Source organism: Bicyclus anynana, chromosome 20, assembly GCF_947172395.1.
Source record: "Bicyclus anynana chromosome 20, ilBicAnyn1.1, whole genome shotgun sequence".
Taxonomy (NCBI): Eukaryota; Metazoa; Arthropoda; class Insecta; order Lepidoptera; family Nymphalidae; genus Bicyclus; species Bicyclus anynana.
In genome coordinates this window covers 2,224,155-2,242,811 of record NC_069102.1, presented here as the reverse complement: position 1 = coordinate 2,242,811, position 18,657 = coordinate 2,224,155, and the positions used below count along the sequence as shown (strand labels likewise).

The 18,657-nt window shown below is 36.3% G+C and overlaps 1 protein-coding gene across 1 annotated transcript; it reads left to right on the top strand.

The window, feature by feature from the left end:
* Positions 1-693: 693 nt before the first annotated feature.
* Positions 694-3,287, top strand: LOC128199219 (eukaryotic translation initiation factor 3 subunit J-like). The gene is made up of 4 exons (XM_052887745.1): positions 694-844; positions 1,283-1,447; positions 2,055-2,194; positions 3,076-3,287. Exons 1-4 carry the CDS (start codon positions 832-834, stop codon positions 3,136-3,138), a joined length of 381 nt encoding a protein of 126 aa, XP_052743705.1. The 5' UTR covers positions 694-831; the 3' UTR covers positions 3,139-3,287.
* Positions 3,288-18,657: the final 15,370 nt, after the last annotated feature.

Here is an 18,657-nt window from a genome sequence, read left to right as displayed (position 1 = left end):
TAATCATCATCAATATTAGTTGATGGACATCCACTGCTGGACAAAGACTTCTTGTATAGACTTCCAAACACCAGCGGCTCCCTGAAACCCTCTTCAACTTCGCGACTGAGCTATGTCGGTGATTTTGAATCTTCTACGGATATCCTTTCATTCGATCACGCAGAGAAACTATGATGTATGCGTCGACACAGTTTGCATGTGTGAGTGTCGGCCAGCGCGAACCCAAGCATAGCTCGATCTATCGCCCGCTGAATGACTGTGAGCCTTCTTGAGTTAGCAATCAAGTCAAGTCAAGTTAACGGCATGTTAATAAAAAGCTAATATTAGCTTGAAGCTTAACACCACAGTGTGATCGCAGCCTGCCAGTAACCAGTCTGGCTCGTGAGCGAAGGATCTGTCGTCTTGCTTATACAAAATAAAAAAACATGACTAAATCCATAACTTTCAGACTGCATCTGAGAATTTTATGGATGAACAAAAAGCTCAATATTTCATAACCAAACTCTGGGCTTAATGACAACCCACCACTTAATAATCCAAATAATAACCCAGGACCTAATGATCCAAAGCAAGATACCACTAAGGAGGTTTTAAACATATACATATATTTAAAAAAATATAAATAGACAAAACTTATTACTAGTTTTACCTAAATGCAATGTTGAATGTGGACTGTAATGTGTTTTACAACTGTACTAACTTGATTTTTGTTTTATGTTATAGCGTCTAGAGCAAGCGGCTGAGAAGGAGGAGGAATTGACGCCAGAACAGAAGGCTGCAGAGAAGCTCCGGCGCCAGAAATTGCAGGAGGAGTCTGATTTGAGGCTTGCCATGGAAACATTTGGTAATAACTTTAGCTTATATCTTAATGTTTTTCAGATAGCATGGGTAAGGTGACAGTTGCCTTATGACGTTCATAATATGTACTATTATCGTGAATCATCACAAATTTCTTAAAAAAAATATTTTGTTTATTAGGGCTAGGCTAATAAAGCGACAAAAAAACATAGAGAGCTGCATGGTTTTCACTAATTTCAGCAAATTAAATTCTACCTTTTTATTAGTTAATTGTTGTTATAGAGTGGGTGTAACGCTATAAAGTGTATCATTATATGGAAAGCAAGCTAAACCAATAAAAGCCATGTGATTTCGCCGTTTTAGCGAGTTTGTCTTTAAATTGAGTGACAGAGTCATGCCAACAGACCATTCGCTGAATTTTTTTTTTTTAAATGAAAAATAAAAATCATGGAGCTTACACTGTATTTCATGAATATTTTTCCAGGCATAGAGAGTGGTGGTTCGGGCAAGCTGGACGGCTTCAACCCCACCACAAAGGAGGAGTTCACAGAGTTTGCCGACTTGCTCTGCACTAAAATCAACTTGTACAAGAACAGGGAGGAGTTCCCCGCCTTTGTTGATGAACTGGTCAAAAATATTATTTTACAAAGTAAGTTCAAAATTCATCATCATCGCCATTATCAACCCATATTCTGCTCACTGCTGAGCTCGAGTCCTCTCTAAATGAGAGGGGTTAGGCCAATAGTCAACCATACTGGCCCAATGCGGATCGGCAGACTTCACACACGCAGAGAATTAAGAAAATTCTCTGGTATGCAGGTTTCCTCACGATGTGTTTTCCTCACTGTTTGAGACCCATGATATTTTGTTTTTTTTACATGAAAGTTGGAGGTGCATGCCCCAGACCAAATTCGAACTTACTCAAAATTACCTACAAGTATTTTTTGTTTTCAAAGATTGCATTCTATTTATTTAATAATTTTTTTTTGACAAGTTACTATGTGTATATGTATATCTTTTAAACTATTTATCTATATATAGTTTATCATTTTTAATTTGTGTAAGTAAATTGTTTGTGATTTCAACATTTAAATTGAATATAGCGCCCTCTGGACAATCTTTTTTTTTTTTTTTTAATTATGCTATATTGAGTATCAAATAAATGTTTAATTTACTAGTATAGCATATTATTATTTATTGAGTCAGTTTAGACTTAAGTTTATTTATCTGTAAATCATTGCATTTTTTTTTGACAGTGGCATCTGCTGACATAAAAAGGATAAAATTGACAGTGGACAACCTTTACATTGAGAAACAGAAGGCAGAAAAGAATGAAAAGTCAAAGAAGCCCAACAAGGGCAAAGGAAAGGCCAAATTAAAAGTGGAAGGCGATAATGTAAGTACTAGACTAAACTTTTTAGGAAATTAGAGAATTATCATTTTAATCGGCCATCCCAAGGCCTTGCTCTTTAAAAGAGTATTTAACTGCCTCATTGGTTCTGTGTTTAAGTGGTTAAGTCCAGATTCCCAGGTCAGGCTAATAAAAAAATATGTTATTGGGATTTTTTATACAAGGAAAATCTGGTCTGGCTGGTCAGTCTTTCCTGGAGTTAGGAAGTTGGCGTTGTTAGTATACCCTTGTGCGTCGGGAGCACGTTAAGCCGTCGATCCTGCGCCTGATCTTTCATTGGTCATGTTGGTCTACCGTCCCATGGCACTATAATATCTCATACATGTAACCATGTAATCTCAAGGTGAGATGTCAATGTTGGAATCCATGGAATGCTTAGATATTTGTCTTATCAAATCCCCTCTTATCTATTAAAGGCTCAATATTTTGTAACCCAAGTGAGCACTTTAACCACAAGACGTTGACAAAGTCAAGACCTCATTACCCCATCTTCTTTCCTGGGCGTTTTCCGCACTTGTTCACTAATGGTTGGCGATTGAGCGTTGTACCCACGTATCGTACCCACTCCTAGCACAGTCTTTCCCGACTAGTTGGATGGGAATGGGGATATTAAAAAAAAATATGAAAATAATCTTTTATTATATTAAAAAAAGGTATGGCAAATAATCTTTTAAAAAAATAATAAAATAACAACCCATACAAAGGCTAACCACTAGACTAATGAACTTTACTTTATATTTAAACTAGCGGACCCAGTTCAGCTTTGCTTTGACAGTTGTGCTAGCTTGTACCAATCGCAATCGCTATTGACGACAAATGAGAGTTTTTACTTGCTTGTATACATTTTTTTTTATTATTATTTCCAGGCTCACCTCAATCAATATGACGCATACGGCAACTACGACGACGATTACGACGATTTCATGTAAACACACACACAAACATACACACAGCAACGATACCTGGCCTCTGACTCAAAGAGATCACCTCACTTTCAATGTGAAGCTCATCGGTAACTTGTTTATCTACTTAAAGAAGTCTGTTTAGTCTTGCATGGGTAAGGTATACAGACAAGAATTTAGACAGTATATAGTGTGTAAAACTGAAGTTTATACACACAAACACACTTGGTCTATCGACTTACCACTACATGCAGAGTTAAATGGACTTTCTGTAGTTTGAAACACAAACATAGGGATTACCATGTTTATGTTAATTTTTTTTTGTTTGCAGCTGTTTTGTGTTCTTTTTCTGCCTATGTTTAGCGTAAAGCCTAATTTCTCTGTTTGAAGCAAAAATTAGTTAAAAATTAAAATTACAAATACCTCAGTATTTGAACTAACAACAACTGGATTATCATGAAAAAGAAATTTAAGTTTATAATTATGCAGTAATTTATATTTCCTGCTCATTGATCAGTTGCCTTAATTATGTGGTTTATTTCCTTTAATAGTTTTACTGTACTTAATGGTAACATAACAGAATACAATAACAAATATATAGCAAACTTTAATTAACAAAAAATTGTAATAAATATTAATTACTTTTTTTTTAACAATCTAAGCTGGGGTCAGAAATCGTAAAACAAAATAACAAGCATACAAATTTAAAATTATGTTTCACATTAAAAGTGATGTGACTAAATATATTTTTCTATAATAATCACAATAATGTATAAAATGCTTCGACTCGAATTCATATATTTCAAAATTAAATTATTTTAATGTGTTGTAAATACATCCATCTGGTATGGATTTTTAATAATTTATAATGATTATTTTTATGGAATTCATAGCGTTTTTGCAGTAGGTATATGTGACGAAAATATCTAGATAACTTATTTCATGGGTATTCACATCGGTCTCCCATTAAAAAGTGGATGCACAATCAGCGACCAAAAAATGTCCTTACTCAATGAGTGCCAAACACAACTTCTTGGCACTCAATTCAAGTAGTCGCATTTGCAAATTTAACCTTAAACTCAATGCTTAAGGTTGAATTTGGGATTTTATTGATTAATGGACTATATTTAAAAGCTTTTAGGTATAATTTTCTTTACCAATAATCCTAAAACTGTCAAAGCAAAATTGGCCAGTTTTAAGTGAAATTTTTTACATGATTGTGCGTCCTTTTATTATAAGAGGTCAATGGGTATTTTAACATAAAACTGTTATTGTTGTATAAACCGTTTATTTTTTTTTTAATTTATCTTTTTTTAAATATTGGCCTACAACTTACTGAAGTTTTTTATAGAAGACCTCAAAAACTATAAAATAGTTTTGCTAAGTCTACCTAATGCACTTCATTTTAAAGGATATCTGTACTATTAAATAGTGTATTAATACAAATTTAATCTCTAATTTAAGGTATATTAGGTTGATTTTACTTGAAATTTTTTTTCTATTCTTGAACTATATACCTACATAAAACCTTTAAAAAATCACAAAAACACCTAAAAATTTTAATGAGTTATTGAAAGAAATTGCGAAATTATATTTGTATATAATGATTTCGAATTTATATTTAGTTTGAAATTTCGAGTCCTATGTAAACTAAGTTTGTTATCTAAGTACATTTTATTGTATAAACATCGTTTTTTTTTTCATTCAGTCATGTCTCCAATTGCTTTTTTAATTTCTTGAAATTGTATTTTTAGTCTAGGACTGATAAATATAAATAATATTGTCATCACATTTATTTTTAATATATTAGGGAACATGTACACAGTCAGTAATAATATTGACTATATTATTGAATGTGTGTAGACACCCTTATAGTCATATGTCTTCAGAGGACAGGTATCATATTGGTTCATACACAGTTTGAAATTTGAATATTAAAATGTATTCTATTGAATTTCTTTAAAATATCATCATTTTTAGTGAAGAAGTGACAATTTAGTATAGTCGGAAGCAATTTTTATGACGTTAAAAAACATGGTGCGTTAAGCTGTGCAATACAAGATTTTAGGTGTCAGCGGTAACGTAGCGGGGCAGCGGTGGGGCATCACTCCGCGCGCTGCTCATTTCGGAGACGTCATAAAGATTGCATCCGATTATATATATATTATACATATTGTCCAAAATATTTTTGTAAAATTCTACGTAATTTACCCTCTATGCATTGAAAGAAGAAATATCATGTCAATGTCTGGGGGTTTCCTATAACCATGTTATATGTACTATCATTCAAGTGTACATCTAGTCTTGCGATTTGTTAGATTGCTATTTACTGTGGAATTCATTGAAGTTGTAGGGGTACCCCCAGGGGACCATTCACCAGCTGAGTGTCGAATCCTCAAACATGAGAGTATTAATTCGACACTCAGCGAGTGAACGTTCCCCTTGGGGCGCCCCCACAATGTCTGTATTCCACTGTTAGACATATTCCATTTTAACTTTGGTACGCCATTGGGAGTAGTAAACTAAACTGAAGAGTTTAAATTCGACACTCAGCGGGTAAACGATTCCCTAGGGGCGCCCTCACAATGTCTGAATTCCACTGTTAGACATATTCCAATTATTCCATTTTAACTTTGGCACGCCATTGGGAGTAGTAAACTAAACTGAAGAGTTTAAATTCGACACTCAGCGGGTAAACGATCCCCTAGGGGCGCCCTCACAATGTCTGAATTCCACTGTTAGACATATTCCATTTTAACTTTGGCACGCCATTGGGAGTAGTAAACTAGACTGGGTCCATTTTATGAACTCTTATTGTTTCATTCATCTACTTGCAAGTAAGAGTGTGATTTCAATAGTCATTACTTTTATTTATAATCTATTTTTTACAGGCAAAGGTTGCTGGGCATACAGCCTGTTAATCTTTATTGATTTAGTTAGTGAAAAAAAAAAATTAAATTATTACTGTTTTTGTTACTTATTTATTAGGATATTTTGTCAAGTGTCAAAACTGTGTATGAATCAAACATCACCATACAAACAACAAGCCATGTATCGTATAATATACGCATATTTTGTAATATACTATCGTTTCATCCACGGTTACGGTCCGATGTTATGTTATATAGATAATAAATTTTTTTATTGTGATATTTTTCTGTATTTTTTTTTATTGTTTACAAGTTAATTATGGTAAGTGTAGATGGAAGCGAGCTAACTTGTTCAGAGTTGGATGAAAATCCACACGACATCGTACTGGAACGCTAAATCGCTTGCCGGTACATCTGTGCGGGTAGGGTGGTAACTAGCCACGGCCGAAGCCTCCCACCAGCCAGACATGGACTAATTAAGAAAACCTCAGTCAGCCCAGCCGGGAATCGAACACAGGGCCTCCGTATTGTAAATCCACTGAGCCACGGAGGTCGTTAAATATCATTTATTGAAGAAATTATCTGTAGCAGTCCTGAGGTCAGACAGTTTGGTTGGTGTTACAAAAGTAAAAAAAAAAGAGTTTATGTCCCATTTAGACACTGAACTTGATAAAAAAACATGTCCTAAAATGGGCCTCTATTATTTATAAGCAAGTCGATCGTATTTTTACGGATAGAAGATACTAATTGCTGTTTAGAAAATAATTTTCAGAATTTTTGGAACCCGCATTAATTAGATAAATATTTTTTTTGTTTCGCTCGCTTGTCTACAAATTAAACATAGACAATGCAGTGAAAGTGTTCAAAACAGCCAATAAAAACACCTGGAATTGAATTCATATCCGGTGTAAGCTGTCAATGTCATGTAATATTGTCAAAGTCAATATGACACAAGTTAAAAATAAACATCAATTAATAGACAGAGAAGCATGAAACAAAACAATTCCATATATTGCTTTAGAACGAACGCGACTACGCGAAGATCACTGACAATCTGTCAGGGTGTGAATTACGAGCATGTTGCCATGATATAATTCCTAATTAATGTTGTCAGCTAATGAAAAAATTACATTTTATATAAATAGTTTTAAAAAAAATGCCCTGTATTTTATGTTATTTTAAGATTAAAATAATTGGTTGTAAAGTAAGCATACTTGATACTCGGAATAAAGGCCCAGCCTCCATACAAAATTAAAACATGTACTAAAAACGAGGAAGAATCGCGGGCGTCTGCAAGTATAATTTGAAGAACGGACGTGGTCATTGAGACAGCCAATCCGTATAGGAAAAGGGTAAAGCCGCTCTCTCACGATCAAATGCAATATTGATTTGATTGAATGCAATGTTGAACGTGGTATGAGAAAACTGCTAAATGAAATTCAAAATTCAAAACACCTTTCCTAGGACCAACGCTGATGATAATCTTACCAATCTGATACGATTTTTGAATTGATAACATAGACCAAACAAATAATGGGAGAATGGGTGAATTCAAAGTTACGCAGTCTACAGTTTAGTACCTACCTGTTTTCCACTTGAATAATTTTGAATTTTGCAACCAAGAAGTTATCCATTATGGCCTCTGTATTTCCACTCCATTGTTTCCAGTAGGCATAATACAATTCACATACTATTTCCTGTGAATAGACCATTTCTCATAGCGTCATCGGTCATTATTAGGCAAGCAACTTGGGTAAGTGTTAACGGTCGTGCGAATGTAAATAATACAAGGCGTTTGAGTTTGAACAATTACCCATTAGAAAAACGATTCAGGAACTGCGCAATCTTTTGAGATTTGAGAGAATTCACGTAAGTAATTTTACGCAAATAGCTATAATTGAAAAATCAAGAATCTGAGTAATTCTAGCCTAATAATAACAGGCTGTAGAAATTAGCAAAAAAAACAGATACAGCTGAAGTAGGTAAGTACCTACATCAACCAAAGATTTTATACTAGGTATTAGACATGTTACCAGCACATCGCAACTGAGGCGCACGAAAGTGACCTCTTGAAGTTCTGTGACCCACTGTAACCATAAAACTTAAGGGGTAGAATTAAATGATTGAATTCTAATCATCCAAGTTCCGCTTTTATTAATAAACAGTACCTACCAATGATCTACGAGTTGGTACCTACCTATGAACCAAGACATGCCTCATAATATCAAGGATCAAAGTTTGTCATCGTATGCTCCTAGCAGGTGTGAGTAGTAGGTCCAGCAGGCCTATTCACTAAGAATAATGTCAGCTAATATAATTAACATCAAATCAATAACAACCCATATTTATTAACCGCGTATTTCGTACAGCCCATTACTTACGAAAATCATAACGGGAGACACGCTGGTTAGTAGGTAAATACAAAATCACTATATTGATAGCTAGTTTTAGTTGTAGTTGGTAAATTTCGTGTACCTTTATCCACTCAAAATTAGTGAATAGCCTAGCCGATCCTCAAATGTCCAAGTATAAAAAGTATTTTTTTTCCTACATGAAGAGTCATGTCTCCAGTAGCCAGATTCATTTTCATTTGTAGACCCCTGAGCCTGACCCATACAAGTTGATTCAAATTATCATTTAAAGCAATTTTTAAAAGCGAGATAGGCAAAAATCTGTTGTGCTATAAAGCCTTAAAGGAATAAACATTATTCCATAGAGCACAAAGATCTATTTTAAAATCCAACCCGTTTGTTATGAAAAAAGAAATTCGACATAAATCACGACCTTTCGCTTTGTGTAAGCAAGTATTTGCATACACTAGGTGAAAAGCGTTGTATGGCGGTATTTACAAGCTGCTGACTTCGTGCTTAGCTTACGATAGCGTTGACTTGTTTAGAATATAAGGCTGTGTGTTTAAAGCTACAAGTGTCAAGTTGACAGTCTGCTTCCTGTATCCACGGGCGTGGGTTCGATTCCCACAACTGGAAAATATTTGTGTGATGAACATGGGTATTTTCCAGTATCTGGGTGTAAATATACATTATTTAAGTATCTATTTGTAGTATATATAGTACCGACGAGTATAATACAAGCTATACGCTTACGGGGCTTTGGGGCTTATTGGGGCTACTCATGTGTGTGTATTGTTTAAAAAATCTATACTTTTAAAGCTGAAGAGTTTGTTTGTTTGAACGCGCTAATCTCAGGAACTACTGTCCGATTTAAAAATTCTTTCAATGTTAGTCCATTTATCGAGGAAGGCTATAGGTATAAGGTCTAAGATATATATTATCCCCGTATTCCTACGGGAACGGGAACTAGTAATAGATATGAATTAGTATATACTTACCTATATACACAACTGTCAGTCTGTCACCATAAATTGTCTCGCTATGCGTTTACCTTGCTGAGGTAAAATAACAACAATACATACGGTATGTTATCATCATTATCATCATCATCATCATCATCATCATAATCATCATCAATATTAGTTGATGGACATCCACTGCTGGACAAAGACTTCTTGTATAGACTTCCAAACACCAGCGGCTCCCTGAAACCCTCTTCAACTTCGCGACTGAGCTATGTCGGTGATTTTGAATCTTCTACGGATATCCTTTCATTCGATCACGCAGAGAAACTATGATGTATGCGTCGACACAGTTTGCATGTGTGAGTGTCGGCCAGCGCGAACCCAAGCATAGCTCGATCTATCGCCCGCTGAATGACTGTGAGCCTTCTTGAGTTAGCAATCAAGTCAAGTCAAGTTAACGGCATGTTAATAAAAAGCTAATATTAGCTTGAAGCTTAACACCACAGTGTGATCGCAGCCTGCCAGTAACCAGTCTGGCTCGTGAGCGAAGGATCTGTCGTGAAAGGGTTGTTTATGTAACTGACCGGCTGACCGGCTTTGTTCAAGCCTTTCCTCCATATTAGATGACGTTACCTTATAACATCTGTTTAGATTCTCCACCTCTTACGTCACCCGGACGTTGGTTCATATCAAGTTACGTTCAGGTTCGTCACACGTAGGTACCCTCTTACCAACGTCCGTCCCTCTCGGACGAGTCTCTTTTCCTCAGACCTCATTACCTACTCGCTATCAACGTCTTCCTGGGAATGTCATAGATGACGCCCTGGGAGACCCTCGGTCTGATAGATATATAATATAGCTTCTAAGCTAAATACCTGGAAACATTGCGGTCCATAACCTCACAGAAATTATTCATTTATAAGACTTTCGGCCACAAAACAGTATATTAAAAGTATCAAGAATAAGGTGACCCTGAGATCATCATTGTCTTTCATTTATGTCATTATAATCCTTTTTTAGCGTAGCGCCAGGTCTTTACGTTACTCTAATGTGGTTTAACGGACTAGTAGCGCGTAATGAGCCAATACTCCTGGATTAGCCTATAAGCTATTTATGCAGCTTAGGGTATCCCGTGTAGGAGGACACTAGAGACGACCGACAAAAAAATTAGCACACGAGAATTAAGGGAATTTCAAAATCCGCGCTTTTTAAATCGATGTTGACGGAGAACAGACAGGCAGAGGAACATTGCTTAGAGCATCAAGTTACCTTAATCCGGCACTGGCCAATACCGTATTATTGCTAACTTGTAAGTAGTTATAAGCGTTTTTTTAGTTCGGAAGGCAACTGTATGTATAGGTAGGTAATATAGGAATAGTAGGTAGGTAGGTATAGTATAACACAGTTGGCCTACTGTGCGATGTGTGTGGAATAGAGAGGCAGTGAAAGTCCCCACTGGACTGTCCTTGTAATAAATCAACGATACATATAACCCATTGTCACTGCATAGAATAGAACATTATAGCATGAGGCCATGTCGCAGCATAACGTTAAGTACATGGTTTGTGACCTACCTAGACCTAAGTACTTGGTTGTTTTTTTATTCAAATCCTACCATAAACCATGCTCAATTTTTTAAAAATAGCTAATTTTGACCGTAGCCTCTTGAAAATCATTATGAAGAAGTAAAATCACATTTTTCGGACAAAGGGTATTTTTTTAAGCAATTTATGCTTGCGAGGGTATTTTTTTTAGGCAATTTTTTAGATTTTGACTATAATTTAAATTGGAGCGCGCTTACCAAGAATATGCCTATTCACACATTCATTTCATGCCTTTCCAGGGATCCCTCTATGAGTTTCCTAGGTTGATCCTAGAAGATACCCGGAAAACGTGCTCCAGGAAGACAGCGGAAAGGGTGGATATAATGTCAAAGAGTGGTTCAAGTTAACCTGACCTGAGTTTGACAATCTTGCAACAGATCGGAAGTTTTCTATATACCTACCTGCACATGACCGCCAAACTTCAGTTGGAAGAAGGCATACATCTATATCTACTAATATTATAAAGAGGTAAAATTCGTGGTGTTGTAGTTGGTAATCTCTGGATCTACTGAACCGATTTCATCATCATCATCATCATCATCATCATCATCATGTCAGCCGATGGACGTCCACTGCAGGACATAGGCCTTTTGTAGAGACTTTCAAACATCAGGGTCCTAAGGCGCCTGCATCCAGCGAATCCCTGCGAATCGCTTGCCGTCAGTCCACTTGGTGGAGGTCTACCAACACTGCGCTTTCTGGTGCGGGGTCGCAACTGAACCAATTTAGAAAATTCTTTTACCACTAGCAAACCACGTTATTTGTGAGTGTTATAGGCTATATATCCCCGTATTCTTACGAGGACGGGAACTATGTGGGTGAGACCGCAGGGCGTCGGTTAATCTTCTATAAAATGAGGTATGTCTGGTTATCGCAGACTGTCGTACATACAAAACCTTCACCAAATAGTCACAACATGTAATCCACCCACACATTTTAAACTACCAAAGTGAATTTGTGTCGAAATTTTGAACCACAAATAATGATATTTCAAGCATCTTGAGGCAGTAAAAAGAAGAGCCGCAGTGTCACTCGAGTTATTAGAGGCGGTGTCGTAAACATAATACGCGTTACCTAAGCGGTCCGCGCGTCCTTTCACCGCATAGCGACTTTTAAGCCACTCCCTGCGATCAGCGAAGCTATGGCTATATAGCCAAAAATTTTATACTGTAGACATGTCACTAGCGTCGAAACTAAGACGAACAAAGGTCATAGAACATAGTCTTATAGTAAACAACGAAAGTTGTATACATAATATATATACACAACTTAATATTGTTTACAATATCATGTTGTGTCAAGTGAAGTAGCAATAATTCAGATCACTTTGTGCATATATGTATATAGTAACATATATATATAGTATAAAGCCATATTATAATTATAAAAAACTAAAGCACTTCTAAATGAGACATTTTAGTCTAAGTGTTTTTCGTATAGGTATATCTCTAGATTTTGTATTTCTCGTTTGCAACGAAATACAAAATCTAGAGCGTTTTGTGAGCAATCCATGGCAACTCCACAAAGTTATCCATGTATATTGTATACGCAAATACATTCTTACTTCTACAAGTAGTTTCTTTCTGAACTAAAAGTACTATAAGATTACTTTTAATGTATAGGTATACGTACAAGTAAAATAGTGTAAGTAAACCCGTTTACAATTTAAACCACAGTTATAAAGTATAACATATGTGCTTTACTCTGCAGTAATTTATAGTATGTTACATCTGTCAGTGGAAAATCAACCTCGGAATGACATTAGTGGGCGATAGGTATATTATTACTTTGCTACTATTACCTGATGCCGCCATTGTAATTTGAAAAGTTAGTTTATTGTTAACTCCTTTCATAATACATAAAACCTTATATTTTGGCGCTAAATTATTGTTTATTTATATATAAGTCAACAGTCAAACGGCGAGTATCGAACTTAAGATCTGTCAGAATAGACCAGCGGCTTAGCTCGAAAAATATTACACTTTGTTTGAAATATTACACATTGTAATGTATTTATATTTTATTCCAGGGCCTGTAGCCATGTGGCAAATCGAATCTCTTTCTACAAACGCTACGAAAACAAAAAACCCTACACTACCCCCACCCTACACCTACCCTAATCTACCCCTACCTACCCAAGCTATGTGTGTTTAATGTGCATCAATCATAATGATAAAACATAAACAACGACATAGGATATAGGCAAAAGTGTTACCGTGTTTTAGGCCGAAAAGGAGGAGGGGTTTTAGCCGGTAAGAGTCCGGCACTACCCTTTAGGGTGTCCATGAGGATTTCCCCTCCTTAATGGAAAAAAATCATAATGATGAAAAAAAAAAAAAAAAAAAAAAAAAAAAAAACATACATACAGCCGAACGTAGAACCTCCTCCTTTTTGGAAGTCGGTTAATTACTAACTAAAGAAGGCAAAAAGCATCACGTAATTTACATAGATTGATGAATTCATTTTTAAGTGACCAGCTGGTCTCATTTCTCACGAACTCTTTGACCTGAACTGACGCTTACCTACTGTTTTAATGATCGTGTGCGGAAATGTGGTATCTGTGATTTATTAATAAAAGAGTTAGGTAACTAAGTACTTTTTTAAGCCTCTTTTAATCTTTCTCGTTACGTAAATCGGAAGACGTTAATGGATTTTCCTCTAACTACAACACTAGGAACTAGTGGTTTATTCGGCATCTCTGCAATGACAATAGCACAGCCAAGGCTTCTACCGGCTTACTTATAGTCCACAAACACTGAGTCAAGATAGCTGGGTCCTCGGTCTTCTATATAACCAGTAACAAAGGATTAGGAGAGTAAGTAGTGTATAATTATGCGTATGGATTTGTATGGTCTAGGTACTACTTCACAAATTCGCTGGTGTCTTTATGTTTATCAAATTATATAAAAACGAAAATTTCCAAAACCGCTTGACGAACGTTGAAAATTGACAGGGAGGTAGTTTATAGTTAATCGACGAGCGCTAAAAAGGGGTCCTAGGGCAGACGATGTCGCGAACGTCCGCTAGTTATAATATAATTTATTCTTCAAGCAAATAACCATACAACACAAAGCGCGTAGGCTAACGTCGCTTTATAAATCCGTGTAATAAAGAAGTGTGCCACATCGATTCTCTTTCTACAATCGCAAACTCTTCGAAAATTATAACAAACTAATAGACGCCGTGCGGTTTCACCCGCGTGGTTCCCGTTCCCGTAGGAATACGAGGATACGCCTTCCTCGATAAATGGGCTATCTAACACTAAAAGAATTTTTCAAATCGGCCCAGTAGTTCCTGAGATTAACGCGTTCAAGCAAACAAACAAACTCTTTAGCTTTATAATATTAGTAAGTATAGATGTATGGGAATTACATTTGCTATCGGTCACGTGATCTGTCGTTTGGATCTGTCATTCCCATATATTTTTTTGTTTTGGTGGCGTTAGCATTTGTAGAAAGAGATTCGACGTGCCACATGGCTACAGGCCCTGGAATGAAATATAAATGCAATTTGTACAAGCAGTGTGATATTATTTCAGCCTGCGACCTGCATGCTGTGATGAAACGGCGAAAGTGAATGGAATTCGTGAGCATCGTCCGAACTTGGCTTACTCAATGTTATGCGCGACTCATAGGATATGAATCTTTCATTAAAATCGAAATATATATATCTAAAAGTAAAACTAGCGGACCCGATCAAGCTTCGCTTTAACTTAGGGTTGTTTTTATGGATTTTTATTTTAGAAAATGTGTACTTAAATCTGATGTATAAATATCTTAGTGTTGTGTAAGAAAAGATTGATTAATTTTGAAAAAGTTTTAAGTTTATTAAAAAAAAAATAAAAGTCAATGTTTAACATTTTTTATTAAAAGTAGATATTTGTTGGCGGCTTAAGTACAACGCTAAAGTTAATCTCTATATTATATATGGTATTTTATTTTCAAATACGTGCGATACTTAAGTCGTCGTAACGTTTTTAGTAGGTCGGCATCTGTCGAATTTCGGTAATTTTTGAGGATTTTTGGGGGGCGGGGATTATAGCTAAACGCCCCGCGTTTAGCTATATATCTGGTTAATATCATGGGCGTTCAAGTGGTTAGGTGCACTTACTTCTTCCCTACCTATACCCTACCTTACCCTACGCTACCTCTACCCTACCTCCGTCCTACCCCTACTCTTTTTCCATATTTTCTCACCTTTTTAATAAAGCCATAAGGGGTCTATGTAGTCCGGAGGCCCCGTATCATTGATATAGCTGACACGGCGGTAGCAGGGCTGGGCAGGACATCCGATAAAACTGATAGTGTGTTGGTCGCGATCTGCATGACATCAAGCACATTGCGGCCAACACACGATCAGTTTCATCGGATGTCCTGCTGTTGGCGCTGCAGGCATGTGGACTTATTGGATGGTGAGTGGCTAGCATTTCGCTTCCTAAATGTCCCGAAGATGATCCTCTACAAGTGAACATACAAAGCTTCTTGGATTACAACATAATTCAGATTATAGGCTGCATCGTCGCTTAATTTTTAAGCCTGATTGAAAAGTATTTTTTTTTTAATTCTAATATTTTTTTAAATCCTCTTATTCATCATCTTTCATGTATTCATTCCTTTCATCCTCTTATTCATCTTATTAAAAACCTTTCATTTGATCTCACAATGAAGTTTGTAAAAGTTTTCTTTTCAACTTTTCATCTTACCCCCCATAAATACCCCCCCATATTAAAATTTTACCTATTCACATTACATCCCTGTATTTGGGTCACTATTATTTATATGTGTACGAAATTTCAACTGGATTGGTCCAGTACGGACTGGATTGGTACGGTTTGACGGCCTCCGTGGCGCAGTGGCATGCGCGGTGGATTTACAAGACGGAGGTCCTGGGTTCGATCCCCGGCTGGGCAGATTGAGATTTTCTTAATTTGTCCAGGTCTGGCTGGTGGGAGGCTTCGGCCGTGGCTAGTTACCACCCTACCGACAAAGACGTACCGCCAAGCGATTTAGCGTTCCGGTACGATGCCGTGTAGAAACCGCAAGGGGTGTGGATTTTCATCCTCCTCCTAACAAGTTAGCCCGCTTCCATCGTAGACTGCATCATCACTTACCATCAGGTGAGATTGTAGTCAAGGGCTACCTTGTAAAGAATAATAAAAAAAAAAACATACGGAGAAAACCGACAGACATTAAAATGTGCGCGGGTAAGATTAAAATCAGACATTGTAAATATAAGGTTTAGGTACTAGAATAAATAAACAAATTAAATAAATAGTATCAAATACCTACTATGACAGAGAATTCTTTGCGCGCTTTCTTTACTTTCGTTCCGGTCGTGTCCCATTATATTCTACGACAAAAACCGGTCAAACCGCATTTCATTTAATCGGATCAATATCGGACTATAAATAGGTTGCGATATTTTTTTACGGATTTGGCGAAACCCTTCTGAGCAAATTACAATCAGTATTATTATAGGTATTTGTATTTCGCACTAACATAGATAATAAGCTAAAAAATAACACTATTTGTTATTATATTGCTGTGGGCTCTTCTCAGACCAAGGCGCGTTTGGAACCCTCGTAACTTTAATTATAAGTTTTCTAATAATTATTATCATCATTATCTTAAGTTTAGTATTATTACCTGACTTTTCGAAAGAGCTTGTAAACTAAGCCTATTTGAAAAAAAATTTAATAAAAAAAATACGACCGACTTCAAAACCTAAAAACGTACCCATTAAACTAAAAAGCGAAAAATAACATCATAATATGTTCTACCTGCTGATCAGTATGAAGGCGGTGCTAAGCCGGTGATGTATTAATTCAAGCCATGTGAATATCTTATAGATTTAGATTTTGCAGACAATGTTGTTTCATGTGGTCCTGTCAGAAATGGCTTAAAGAAAGTATGGATGTTTGTTACTCTTTTACGCCGCTACTACACAGGCGATTTGAAATTCCGAATGGAAATAGATTATACTCTGAATTAAAATACGCTACATCAATCAATAAAAAACCATGGTTCCCGCGGGATTTGTGAAAGACTGAATACCACGCGGACGAAGTCGCGGGCGTCCGCTAGTACGCTCATAGTGATGAAAATTTAATTTTCTGAAACTTGTAATATCACTTTATTCGTATAAGATCGTCAAGGCTCGAGCCTCGCGTTGCACAACGGCTCGTTATAGCGTCAGCCACATCAAACGGTGAATGTGAGGACCGCATAGTGTAGGAGACGGAAACTATTTTATTTAAACGCTTAATACAACGAAAAAAACAACATGACACATTTTTATTTATTTATTTAAGCCTTTACAATCTAAATTACATAATATTTATTACATGCTTTATAGTTAAATTTCTTCCCACTGCTGGGCAAAGGCCTCCCCCTTCCTCTTCCATTGTGTCCTTTCCATAGCTGATCGGGTCCTGTATGTTCCTTCAAAGGCAATCGTCTTTCCATCTACTAATTGGTCTGCCTCTTTTTCTTTTTTCATCCCTTTACATGACACATTTACATGATGAAAATTTAACCACAACTTCATGCAAAACCATCATGACATCTGTCCACCTTATTTAAGGGCGTAAAGTTACCTCAGTAAAATGGTATTGAATGAAATGAATGAAATGTTCAATGAAGTCCTACATTGTAATAGGAAACAATCCTGTGAAAAGCGTACTACTCGTAAATGTAAAACATTATGGAATCGCTACGAATTTAAGAGCTTGTGGTAAGACCCCTGACCATTAATTTCCTTAAGGAGTTATTGTCCGCAAGCGCAAGACTATTAACAATAGACAAACACAAATTTAAAATACTATCGTGTTAGTTTAGATTAAGAAAATAAGCAAATAATTTAATTATAAAATTAAGCTACATGGAAATATTCATAAAATTTCTTATTCCTGAGATTAAAATAACCTTTTGTCCCCTTGACTCTGCCACCAGTCTACTTTTACTTATTCCTTCTCCTTTCTACCATAAAACGGCATCGCTAACGGTGGCATCCATATATTGTGGATGTCCAAGCAACTCGTACGAAACGATTTACATCCACATTTCTAATTCGTACAGCAAAAATTTGGAACACCCTTCCGGGGTTTGTGTTTCCTGAAACTTATAATTTAAACACCTTCAAAGCATGAGTGATTAGGCATCTTCTAGGTAAGCGCCCTCCAACTTAGACCGCTTTAATGCTTTCCATCAGGCTTAGTTGTAGTATATTGCATAAAAAAAATACCATGACCGGACTTATGACACTTCCGGGTGACAGCGACATTGTCTTCGCAACCAAGGCGGTGATTCCCAATCCTATTGCCCGGGAGCGAGCTGAAAGCTATAAAGATATATTAATTTTTGTAACTATTCATAAGAAATTGTGATTTGATCAGACTTTTAATCAAAATACTGTATTTCGGCTGAAAACGAAAACAATAAAACTTACGTCGTTAGCTCTTGGCCTATCGCGTACTGAATCTAATTGCTTTATTCCACATTTGGCCACACTGTACGGCCGTTACCGTCTGATTGCCATAATGACAGTATTTTAGACTATTTGCGGCTGAATAATGAATTGTTATTCCTCTGTTACATTATAAATCTAATAGAGCATGTTAACCTTCAAAGAGAAGGGGAGATCTCTGTATTTATCTGTATTTTAGTAAATTATAGACTTTTGGGTTTTATTGAGCTGTTTGTGCCAGAGCTCTTATGTATCATCATCATCATCATTATCATGGACATGGATAACCACT